We start from the raw sequence: 13020 nt of genomic DNA, 5'->3' as shown, positions 1-13020 counted from the left end.
AGGTGTCAGTCACTGAAACTATGTGCTGGTCCAGAGAGAATGTAGCTGAACAAAGGACTGAGAGTAGTTTGGATTTCAACATTTGGAAAGCATGGGCGCAATCTGGGCTCCAGCAAAAAGGTATATTCTTGCTTAACAAGGCATGCAATGGGTGAGCCAATGTGTCTGCTCTGTGGCAGGAATTTATGTTAGTAGGCTATTTTCCCAAAGAAGGCCTGAAGCTGCTTTGTTGATAAGGGGTGAGGAATAGACATAACGGCAGGGATGTGGTCTTGCAGATGGTGAACCCTATCCCACGAGACCTATAACCCCAAATAAACAATAGAAGATTGAAAAATCTGAAATTTCTATAAGTTATGCTTTAAGCCTGCAGACTGTAAGACAGAAAAGAAAGTGCGCAAAGCCCTTGACAACAATATCATCCAGATAATTAATGCAATGCAGAACAGGAATAGTCAACCGCTCTAAAAATCATTGGAAAATAACAGGGGTGCTAGCCACACCAAAATGAAGAAGCAAATAATAATAGAGACCATAAAGAGTATTCAAAACCAGAACCCACTGAGACTCTTCGTCCACATGAATCTGCAGAAACACTTTGGACAAATCAATTTTAGAAAAGTACTGGCCACCTGATATTTTTGTCAACAGCTCCTCCTGGCGTGAGAGAGGATATTTATGCATGATCGGCTGTGCATTGTTGGTAGTACTGAAGTTGCTACAGAGGTGAAATTCACCCAACAACTTCCAAACTACAAACAGCAGAGACAACTATTCACTACCCGTAACAGGTGGCACCACATCCAGAGGTTGGAGTCTGTCCAGTTCTGCTTTCACTTGATCTTTCAAGGTGACAGGAGTAGGACATGACAAGAACAAGGCTGAGCCATGGGGAGGGGGTGGGGGGGGGGGGAGAAGAAGAAGAATATTGTGCAAGGGCACTAACTGTTGCAATTATAGCAGAAATGGGGAAAAAAGGAGAAATTGTAGAAATTCTGAAAGATTTATCATTTTCTACTTCACCAGACGCTAGCGACAAAAATGATACTAATATCATGTAGTTTTTACAGTTTATAATAATATCACGCAAAAAACTTAAAGAAACTTATTATTTCTCCTAATTTAAAATAGGCTTCCACTGGTATCAACATTGGAACACTTCTTCTTGACACTCTGGTGCATTGTAATATTCCAGTTAGTAACCATTTAGCCATATTTGTAATAGTACACCTGCAGTGAATGGAATGTAGAATGGTGTTGCAGGTTGTTGAAAAACATTCTGACCTAATACCAAGTACCTGGACTATGCTACAGATAAGGGGTATGGAATCAACATCTTAGCTAGTTCTAGTGTTTTTATTTGTGTTTTTATAGCCATTATATAACTTTGACATCAGAGGGGAAGGCTCACATCAATTGTCTCAGGGTTATACTGAAAATGACCCAAGTTTTTGATCATTTGTACTATCCAATTTTTAAAACTGAATCTCCTGATCTACGGTTTTTGAAGGCTGTCAGGTATGCACCTGTGACCCTACATTATGCCAGTTGGACACAAGTGCTGTTAAGACTGCATTTCATTAGGTAGATTGGGTGGCATTGGGGTTGTGTCAGTTAGGGTGGGCAGAGAGGGATGGGGGAAGAGGCGTTCGAATGGGTAGCTAGTAGCTTGGAGCAGGGCTGTAGATTGCTAGCTAGGAATCCTTGAGTGACTGGTGGCAGGTGCTGGGTACAAGATATATGGCTACCAAAGCTAGTGATGTGCTGACTGTGGTGCATAATGAAGGTGACATGAAGGTGTGGATTGGGAGAGGGTGACAGGAGAGAGGAAAGGGAAACTCTCTCTAACTTGATGGGTTAATTTAGCTGAAATCAGCATGAATAACATTAGTTAGTATAGTGAAAATTTATGGTGAATAAAGTGAACAATTTAGTTTCTTTGATATGCTTGTTTGTTGTTAATTTATGCATTGACTAATTCTTCACCCATGAATATTTTTCTTCTTGATGGGATCTACAGAACTCTATGAATCAATGAATACACAATGTTTAATACAAAATTGTTCTGTTCTTGCATTTTGTGTAATAAACTTTTTTCCTGCCATATACTGTTAACCAATCACATAAAAATGTTACAATCAAAGATTTGTTTTGTTAATACATGTGTTACTTTCCTCTTAAAACATTTTCTGTTTGTAGCTGGACACTGTTGTAAGGGTCCTGTTAGACCGCCACTGGACAGTAGGTGAACTTGCTGCTGCCACTCTTCAGTATGCAGAGGCACTGTTGGACAAGCATCATGCAGTGCATCCCACGAGTAGCCTATTTGATGAACTGATTGGTGTAGATAAACCACACACCAGTCAAGAGACAAATCTGTGATACTTGAATGTGCCATTCCAGATGCAAGAGTAGATATACTTAACAACCAAAAGAATATTTATTTGCTGTATTTATTCTGGACTTGGTGAATGAATTTTGATGAAAATGTATTTAGTGTATGTGATTTGGCTCTAATTGTTAAAATACCAACTTTTGAGAAAGGTGACTGGTTTTTTATACTTATATCAGTGGAAAAGTTTGCTATAAAAATGTATAAAATGTATCTATTGTTAGTGTACTTAAATAGCAGAATGAAACACTACATGAAACTGCCATACAGACAAACATCACTTTTTCAGAGATGAGTATGTTTTGTAAATTACTGAATAATAGCAAATACCAGGGAAATGAGTTCTTAAGTGTTTCCAGTGATGTGCATGTATACATGAGCTTCAGAATTTTCTTTCAGTGATGCTGTTGTTCCAGAAAGTGATAGTTAATGAGCAACATAATCTCCACATGAAATATTTCTGCGTACTATGTTACAGACTTTTTTCTGGCATATCTTTCGTAATGTTTACTTTTATTTGACAAGAAAAACATTTTATACTTATGAAACAATTAACAGATTTTTTTAAGTATGTGAAACCATAGTTTTTGGACCAGTTGTACTTATTCAAAATATATGGATGTTACTTTTGCTATATAGGTGGTGCGTGAATCAATCTCCTAAAATACCATTCTACCATTTAAATAACAACAAGGGGGAACATCTGTACACAAAAGGCAGGGTGTTTAGTAGGCATTATTATTATGTCCACTTATTTTGTTTCACTGGATTTATGTCATTCTTCCAAATTTACTTTCCACTTGACTATTGTCCACTAATATCACACTTTGTTGATTTTTTTAAATTTTAGTTATATGTGTTATAAATCTTTACAATACTGAACTTGTCAGTACATCTGCTTTCATTGTAGGAGGATTTTAAAGGTGGTATTTTACTGTTGTGCTACCATGATGACTTTTCCCAAATAAATTTTGCACACACAGTGCAAGAGATGTTGTACTGTTGACATAATTATTAGTGTTATATTCTACTCTTAAATATACTCTGAAGTCACCTCTCCTCTTCTGTGTGCTACAAAGAAATCTTTCAGATTCTTCATGAACTGAAAGTTTCTTTGGAACTCCAATGTTTCACTCATAGTGTTAACCTGTCAGTTAAGGCCTATGTTCTTTAATTTTTGGAATCAGTATTTCATATTTGCTTTCTCCTGCCACAATCATTGAGCTATGTGAGACAGATTTCATATAGAATTCACCCTGTCTCTTTTTTTGGTGTCACTGGTTTGGAGGGAAGAGGAGGAAACAGTGAACAGCTTAATTAAATTTTAGACTTATACATTCAATTCACTTTAGATTTAGTCAGTATGCTGATGACAGATCAGAAGTTTGGAGGTTCTCAAGGCATTGCACCATACTTACCCAACTGTAAAAATAAATTTTCCCTAACTCATATTTAATGATGAATAGGGTCCTGTTATGGTTTTAGGTGAAGTTATCATTGATGTTTTTGCTATGTATAATAGCTCTTACTGGCTGCTAAAATTACTAATCAGTTTTATCTTGTTTTCAAATTTAGTGCCGTTTCCAACTTTACTGCATTAGAATTTGTCAACAATAACAACCTTAACTATAATCAAAGCATTCAGTTTGCTGTAATTGCCAAATTTATAATGATGGCACACTGTAGACATCAATAATGTATTAAAGTAATGGAAATCACTTTAATGAGAGGTATGGATCTTTAGATTTGCAGTTGACATCTCGTTTAATGAACTAGAAGCCACAAACAAATGTGCACTAGGAAGATTGTTGTGCCACAGTAGTGAATGTACATGGGTGGTATCAAATGGATGCCATTTTGTATACATAACAACTTTTAGGTGTCTTCAGCAGTGAACATTTCATGAACTGGAACAATAAGTTTGGTAGAATATATTCAAGAAGTACAATGAATGTTTCTATTTTGCTCATGAAATTATCAGAATGTAGAGGCAAAATATAAAGAGGAATTTGCTAACAACAGCTGCCACATAATCCAAAGCAAATACAGGCTAATTGATGAGGCTTACATTATAATAAAGAGCAACATTAGTTCACTAGTTCTTTGCCATTTTTGTTGAAAAACTAATTGCTTTATAATTTAGGTATGTTCTGTCAGTAACTGGTATAAGTTTACAATTGGTGGTGTAAAGGTTTTTGATGAATCTTAAGATACTTTATGTCAATAAGACAAATGGTAATTTTGATTAATCAGAATTTGATAATAACTTAAAATACAGGAAATACTCTACAATACAGAGAGGGAGATTATCTTATATTTAGGATTTTCTGATTGTCTTATAATTTTTTAACTGCTCTATTTTTCTTGGACATATTAACTTTTGGTCACTCTTTGATTAAATTTATGTTATGGCCTGTTTAAATTACTTCTTCTCTCAACAGTACAAGCTTTTAATTTCTATTTCAACAACCACTATTTCCAAGTTCCTTTTCTTGCTATAGTTTATAGGTTTATAGTTTCTGTTGCAGCACCTCTTTCCATTTTTATCTTATGCCATATTATGTTTCAGATCTCAAATATTTTCATTCAGTAAATTATACTTCCCGTCATGTGTTTTATCCATTTGTTAGACTGATATCCTTAGGACTATTCTTTTGCTCTCTCGCAGATCCCACTTCTGTATCTGCATCTATACTCTGACACACACTATGAAGTCTTGTGTAGATGGTAGTTTTTATTCTACTCTATTTAAGTTTCATCCCATTTCTTTTACAGATGGAATGTAAGAAGGATGATTGTTTCTACACCTCCATGTCCATGTTAGCTGTTATGGTTGGTTATTTTCCTGTCTGAGAGCCAGTTCTTGAATTTTGATATGCAGAATCTTGTGACAAGTACAGTTTTTTTTTTTTTTTTTTAGTGTGTCCTCCAGTTAAAATTTTTCACCATTTGTACTACACTCTCCTGCCAGTCAAACAGTTCTGTCACAGTTCCCACCACTATTCCTTGTATATATTGTCCCTTTTTAAATTGGCCCAGTAAGGATCCTCCCACACTTAAGTAATATAACTACTATGTGCTGTACAAGAGTTTTGTAAGGAATCTGTTTCACAGGTAATCCGTAATTTACCAGCATCAAAAATCATAGCCTGCCATTTGTTTTACGTACAATGGATCAACTTGCAATTGAGATACAATTTGTCGGGTTTGACAAATGGCATTAATGTTTTAGTCACAGATATTAGTTTGTTTAGTTTCAAGCCAGAGATAATAAGGGGTTGTCTTCTGTGGCAAAGTGTAATAATCATAAAAAAATAAATGAATGTATTATTAAGAGATAGATATTGTGTACTCTTTTTGTCACTTATGGTAATTTTAAATCATTTGTGTACACATTATGCATCATACCTTTGTCTGATAATAAGTCTTTCCAATTGATGTTTCCTCTGCAATTGATTTATATCCTGTACTATGTATGTAACACTGGCATCTTGCACCTCACTTAAACTACAAAGGTCAACTGAATTGCAGGATACAAATTTTATCCTTTTTTATCCTTTTCAATTTTTTTTCTGTTCACTAATACCAGAATCCTATTCTTCAGTTTACCTAAATAGATCAACTGAAATACAGGATACAAATTTCACATAAGTCAAAATTTTTCACCTTTGCTAGTACTAGTATCCTTTTTTTCAGTTGATTTACATCAGCAGGCTGAAGTACGGGACACAAATTTTATATTTGTTGCTTTTTCTGCCTTTGGTAGTACTAGTATTCTATTCTTCAGTAGTCCTATATATGTCAACTGACGTACAGGATACAATATTGTATGTGTCAGCTGAGGTATTTCTGTCACTAGGACTAGAATCCTATCTTTCAGTTGACCTACATAGATCAACTGAAGAATAGGATACTAGATTTTCTACCGCAAAAAAGCAATGTATGTAACATTATGTTCAAAATATGGATATATGTGGTATATATATCCACAATCTGCTTTGTATGTACTACATTCCTTTGTTTCTCAACTTCCATCTCTGTCTTTGCAATGTATCATCTGTGGTAACTTGTGAAGTTGTTTTTCAAGGCCGACGAGTTGAATATTCCCCTTACAACTGATATTTTGTGACCATTTTGCTTCATAATATGTTATTCTTGGGTACTTGTATAATATGTCTTGATCTGACAGTGAATAATTAATTGTGTACCTACTCAAAGATAACTACATTTTTACATTTGTGAAGTGCAGTACTTTACATTTACAACATCCTGAGTTATTTCTCATTGATTACATAAAACTGATAGTTTTTCGAGGTCTAACTGGACGTTACCATAATTTGTATTGCCCAGAATTTCTTTAGATACATCTGAACCACGTGGTGGTTCTACTAAAATTTCCTGTGTCCGTAAATGACTCTCCATCCAAAACGATGCTCTGCATTCTAAATGTCAAGAAATTTGGAATCCATATGTGGATAGATACTGCATATCAATGCATTTTGATTACTAAATATCATTGTGGTATTGACCCAAAACCTTTCTGGAATATGAGATGCACTAAATTTACCAAGTTATCTCTGTTCATGGCACCTAGGGCATCATATATAAGCTGTATTCTATGTGATCGGTGTTTTCATGATCCATACTGGTTTCCATAGAGGTCATTTTCTTCCTGGTAGGCTGTATTTTTTAGACCAATATGTTCCAGAATTCTACTGCAGATAAAAGTGAGCCATAAGGAATAGAATTCTACAGATCAGTTCTGCAGGTATCCTCCTCCTCCCCCCCCCCCCCCCCCCCCTCTCCACCCTCCCAATTCAAATAGAGAGATCCTGATGACATGTCTAGAGACTAATTTTTGTGCCATTTTTGTTCATTACACATGGCAGTAATGTAATAAGATGTTAAGAGGTATGCTTTGATAATATGTTACTACTGTAACTACAGGCATCACACATAGTCCTTGTGGGAATCAAATGTGTACTGAATAACATCTGCGTTTTGAATGTATAGTAGATACAGTTCCTTAACAAGATCATTATGGTTTCTGGTGCCTTTAGTCATTCTATTAGTAACATATTTTCTAGAGCATGAGTGATTATGAGCTTGAACTTGAGCCACAGTATTTCTACATGTTCATTACTGAAATAAAATTATTCTATTTCCTGTCTGGCAAATTAGGTGAATTTTATTCCAATGTTTAAAATTCAAGCACTCAATGGTTACCATTGTTTTTATAAGTTTCACAGAATTTTGGCACAATACATGAAATGCCTTCCAGAGAACAATATATCTGTAAATTTTGTTTCTTGTACATGATTTGTTGAAGTATCTGTAAAAAATGTAATCTTCTTATCCCTTTTACAAAACATAAGGGAGGGGGATTGGACATCTGTTATCCAATGGTGGCTTAGTGTCAACTTCTTCACTTTTTCCAAGCCTTTCATAACATTGGAAATTCCTGGATGGAGCAATATGTAAACTAAGGGAAAGACAACCATTCACTTATAGCAGACTGATGTAAGCTGCATAGACATATGTAACATATCACATTATTCACTAGCTTTTGAGGTTTGATTCAGAAAGTATGAACATTCACACACACAAGCACACAGACATCCAAACACACACCACCATGGTCACAGCAACACTAATGATTGATAATTGATTATTCAGAGCAGTTGGATTTGTCTCCCCCCTTTCCCCCACTCTCCCCTTCTCTCTCCCTTTCCTGTCTCCCACTCTGTCTCCTGCTCTGTCTCCATCTTCCTCTGTTTTTCCTGTCTTCCATCTGTCTCTGTCTATATCTCTTATATGCTTTATCCCTTCAGAATTACTTTTGTCTTCTTGTGTCATCAGTCTTTTCCACTCCTGCCCTGCACTATTCAATTGCCCTCTCCTTGCCTCATACATCATTATCTGCCACAGCCCCACATCTGTCAGCCCAAAGTAACTGCTCTTGATAATCAATTATTAGTAACAAGTGTAGCTGCAACCACATTAATGTGTGTTTGGATGTGCCAGAGCTCTAAAATTAGTGAATACTGTAGTCTATTATGTGTGTCTATGCACTGTAAATGATTGGTTTCCTTTCCCTTTCTAGCTTTTGTGTAAGTGTACCTTTCTGGAAGATAAGAAGCACTAAATCCCATGATATAAACCTTCATGGAAACTCAGATGGATACCATTTACCATTTAAAATTTGGTTATTGTGGCAAAGTGAAGAAGAAGAAAATAACAATCCATTTATACCATAAAAGTTCACACTAGCCTAATTTCAGTTCCAAAAAGACACATTAAAACTCACCTTTGTGTTAAGTACAAGTAAAATTTGCATAAAAAACAAGTTTTGTGTTCATGAGAGACTTATGGCACATATCACTATCAATAGAATGAATACCAGCAGAAAAAAAATGTGAATTTTGTTTGATGTGAACTAAATTCTGAATATTAAGCTTTCTTTTTTTATTTCTGGATTTGGTAAAAACCTTAACAACACAAAAATAGTTCATTCTTGGAACTCATTTGGTCTTAATACAGGGGAAATTTTAAAGTACCTATAATTAAACATTTATAACTGATTAAGTATGTCTCATGTTTTGTTTGGTAGTTTCCTTTACAGTGGGGAGCATTAATTCCCAACCAGAAGCATATACTGTAATACTAGGGAGCTCAGATTTACAATCTAAAGAAGATCAATAGTTTATTTCCACATGTTACAAACTTCTTGTGGACAATTCCTGATCCCACATATTGTGTTAGTTTTATTCCATCTATTTTACATTTATTCTCGTCACTTTCACATTGCCCAAGAATACTCCCTGACACTAACAACAAAAACATAGTGTCTGCATACTTTAAGAATCTTAGTATATAACTTACTGATTAATCATAAAGACTCACAAGTAATGAATCAAACTTTTCAACTAAAAGCATAAAATGTTCAAAGGATAAAGACAAATATAAAAGGATGTTCTCCACAGTGAGTTTACAAAATATCATTACAAAAGTGTGCAGTGGTATGTTTTGGTGGATTTGCAGGAAGTTTTACATCCTTAAGGTAAGCAAAGACCAGAATTTGTGGTGTGTACTATGCTCCTTATTTGTGCCACAATTTTCTGCAAAACTGCCAAAAACTACTTCTCATTGCATGTCTTCCAAACTTTGTGACAATATAAGTAAAATCTATAATTTCATTAGATAAGCATTCATATATTTTGTTTTATTGTAAACTGATGATTTTGTATTTATTAAAATATTCATTTACATGAGAAGCTAGTGCTGATACCTGAACAGTTACATATGTTCCTCATCAAAACTTTAACAAACACTAAAAAAGTCGATACCCTAATATTACCCTGTTCTTTTCTTCTTATTGTGTTGCACCTCAGCTGTCTGAAACAGTACAGCTTCTCAGCAAAATTTTTATACGCATTTTGCTGTAAAGAGCAAAAATGTTAATCTTGTGATGGTAGGAAATCTACAAAGCTTAGCAGCATAGTTCATCTTTCAGCTATGGCTGAACTGTATTTTTGAAGTTGATAAAACCTCATTAAATGAAGTCAAAAATTACCAGTAAGGAAAATTTTAAATACCGGATAGTTATAATTAAAATGCAGCTACTAATAGACGTCCAGTGTGGGCTGTAATTATTGTATGGCAGTGAAACTTAGTCTAATGTGTTAATGCAGAATTGATTTATGCTGTAAACGAATTAGTTCCAGTTTTGGCCACCAGATGCAAATCTGACACTGTGAATGCAAGAAAGAAATATAGAAATGTTGCTATATCTAGTGAATTGGGACCAGGACATGGGCAGAAAAGGTCAAACAAGTCAGAAAGGTACAATTTTGATTTTATTATTAATCACTAATTACACAGCTTATTCAAAATGAGCACAAGAAACATCAAGGAGACCCCGTACAGCGCCAGATTTGCACCTGGTGTCCAGAGTTGAAACTAATTTTTTCCACCATAAAGCAGTTCCACATTAATGCTTTACTTTTTCTACTGAATTTTGCTGCTGTATAATTGCAGCTCACACTGGACCTCCAAGTGTAGCTGCACTTTAATTACAATGAACCAGTATTCACTGGAAATGGAAATGAGTGTTTGGTGTCATTGGCTGGGAGGCCCCTTGCGGGGCAGGTCCAGCCGCCTTGGTGCATGACATTCGACACCACACTGGGCGACCTGTGCACCAGATGGGGATGAAATGATGATGAAGACAACACAACACCCAGCTCCTGGTCAGAGAAAATCTCCAACCCAGCCGGGAATTGAACCCAGGCCCATAGGGTGGCAAGCCGTCATGCTGAATACTCAGCTATCGGGTTACCACCTACCTAATAGCCAATATGTACTCTTTCAGAACGGATAACAGGGGTGATGAGTCATCGCATCACTGGAGGGAGTGGGCATCACATCTGCACACGTAAATCACCTAGTTCCCATAAATTCCAGAGAGAAGGGGATGATAAGCTCTGACACTACTTTCAATCTCATGCCAGGAGTGTTTATTGTGTTCAGAGCTGGCAATTTGGTGAGCCAGTACATCAATTAGAGCTCACCACACTGTTTTCCTTGAACACTCCATCACATTCATGGCCTTGTGAAATGGTGCATTATCTTGTTGAAAAATGCCACTGCAGTAGGGAAACATGATTGTCATGAAGGGGTGTACATGGTCTGAAACGAGCATATAATACTCCTTGGCCATCAAAGTGCCTTGCACAAGTTCCGCTGGACCCATGGATGCCCACATCAATGTTGCCAAGATCATAACAGAACCATTGCCAGCTGGTCTCTGTCCAGCAGTACAGGTATCAAGGAGCTGTTCTGCTGGAAGACAACAGATAGACGTCCTCCCATTGACATGATGAAGAAGGGATCAGGCTCTATCAGACCATGCAATGCTCTGCTGCTATGCCAATGTCCAGTGCTGATGGTCACATACTCATTTCAGTCATAATTGTCAATGTCATGGTGTTAACATTGGCACATGAATGTGGTGTCGGCTGTAGAGGCCCATCTTTAGGACTGTTTGGTGCACTGTATTCAGACACACTTGTACTCTGTCCAGCATTAAAGTCTGATGTTAGTGCTGCCATAGCTCCCCAGCTTCCTGTTTTACTGGTCTGCCCAGCCTACAACATCTGACATTGTAATGACGGGTGGCCACCCAACTCAACAACATCTTGATGTGGATTCAGCTTGTTTTTGGCATGTGTTGTAGATGCTCACCACAGCATTCCCCAAACACCTGAGAAGTCATGCATTTTCCAAAATGCTCATGCCAAGTCTCCAGGCCATGGAAATCTTCTCTCACTCTCATAGCTTGTGTTCCTTCCCCATTCTACATATGGAGAGCAAACTCACTGATACTCTGATACTACGTGCACCATTCATTTGTCAACTAGCAGTCTTTCCTTACCCAGTGAATTTGCTATTGCCTTAATGGATTTATAACGATAGTTAGTCAGTGGCCATTACATTTTGACTGATCGGTGTATAGGCTCTAAGTGATCTCACAAGCCTTGTTCATGATATTCTGGAACAAGGCAACATAAAAATTTAAAAGAGATACAAAAGCTTAAATCATATTTAAGTAGCACTATAGAGACTTACTGCTTGCAACTGAATTTTAACAATAACTGGTAACAATATAAAAAGCTTAAACTGAAGCTCAGTTTCTGTAGCACAATGATTTACCTCCAAAACCAAAAAAGGCAGTTAGTGACTGATACAAAAATAAAAATTTATTAAGGACAATTCAGATGTTTACAAATTTCTGAAGATGTGGTTTACTGAAGACCCAGAGAGCCCAGATACACAAACATACATGTGCAGATGAAGCTGAATTTCAGTAGCAACTAGCGGGAAAAAAAAGAGAGGAGGCACTTGATACAGTTACTCAAGACAATAAAGTTTGACAAAAGTTAGGATTAGTTTTTTCCTTCTTCCAAATTTTAACAGGAATTTTGAATAGTGAAGGTAAGTACTCATTATAACTTAATTTCCTCAACTGAATTTTCCTTTTGATGTGTAGAGAAGTTATATCTGCCTCAAAACTTTAACACAAGGCACTCCATAAATTTCAAGGTGTCAAAAAAGGTGTCCACTCTAAACCATTTGTGTTTTTCTTATGGTAGCAAAAATTATATCCACTTTGTTTATCAATATTTTCACTATATTGTGACTATGCATGTCATATCACACTTTTGTGATCTCGTGTAAAAGACAAATATCATTTTTGTTTTTTAGTCTCAAGATGTCCTTTTACTGTTTTAGTTGTTATTTAAGATTTATTTTCATTAATGTAATGAAGTTGTCATAGTGCATTACTAAAAGATAATCAAGAAATTCTGAAGTTTTAAAAGGGTCATTTGCACTAAACAGAGAATATTTAAAAGCACACTTGCTATGAAATGTGACAACCACATGTAGTTAGAAATCCTTTCTTTTTCATCCTGTTTTCATTCCTGCAAAACAGAGGCAAGTTCAGGTAATGATGGAGGAGGTGGGTAGTGACCATGTACCCCGAATTACAAAGTAGACCACAAAGGCTCAATAATATTGAGATATGTTGACTGTGGTGGCCAGGAGAGAAGCAACAATTCATTCTCATG

General features: G+C 36.1%; 1 protein-coding gene across 4 annotated transcripts in view; it reads left to right on the top strand.

Moving 5' to 3' along the window:
- LOC126336855 (uncharacterized) overlaps positions 1-3403 on the top strand; it is a 420763-nt gene extending 417360 nt beyond the window's left edge. For all 4 annotated transcript variants that reach the window (XM_050000949.1, XM_050000950.1, XM_050000948.1 and 1 more), the window contains one exon: positions 2200-3403. In XM_050000949.1, the coding sequence (XP_049856906.1) occupies positions 2200-2382 (183 nt within the window). In that variant the 3' untranslated portion in view covers positions 2383-3403. The remainder of the gene's footprint in view (positions 1-2199) is intronic.
- The last annotated feature ends 9617 nt before the right edge of the window (positions 3404-13020 follow it).

This window comes from Schistocerca gregaria, chromosome 2, assembly GCF_023897955.1.
Source record: "Schistocerca gregaria isolate iqSchGreg1 chromosome 2, iqSchGreg1.2, whole genome shotgun sequence".
Taxonomy (NCBI): Eukaryota; Metazoa; Arthropoda; class Insecta; order Orthoptera; family Acrididae; genus Schistocerca; species Schistocerca gregaria.
This window is presented reverse-complemented; position numbering and strand designations above follow the sequence as displayed.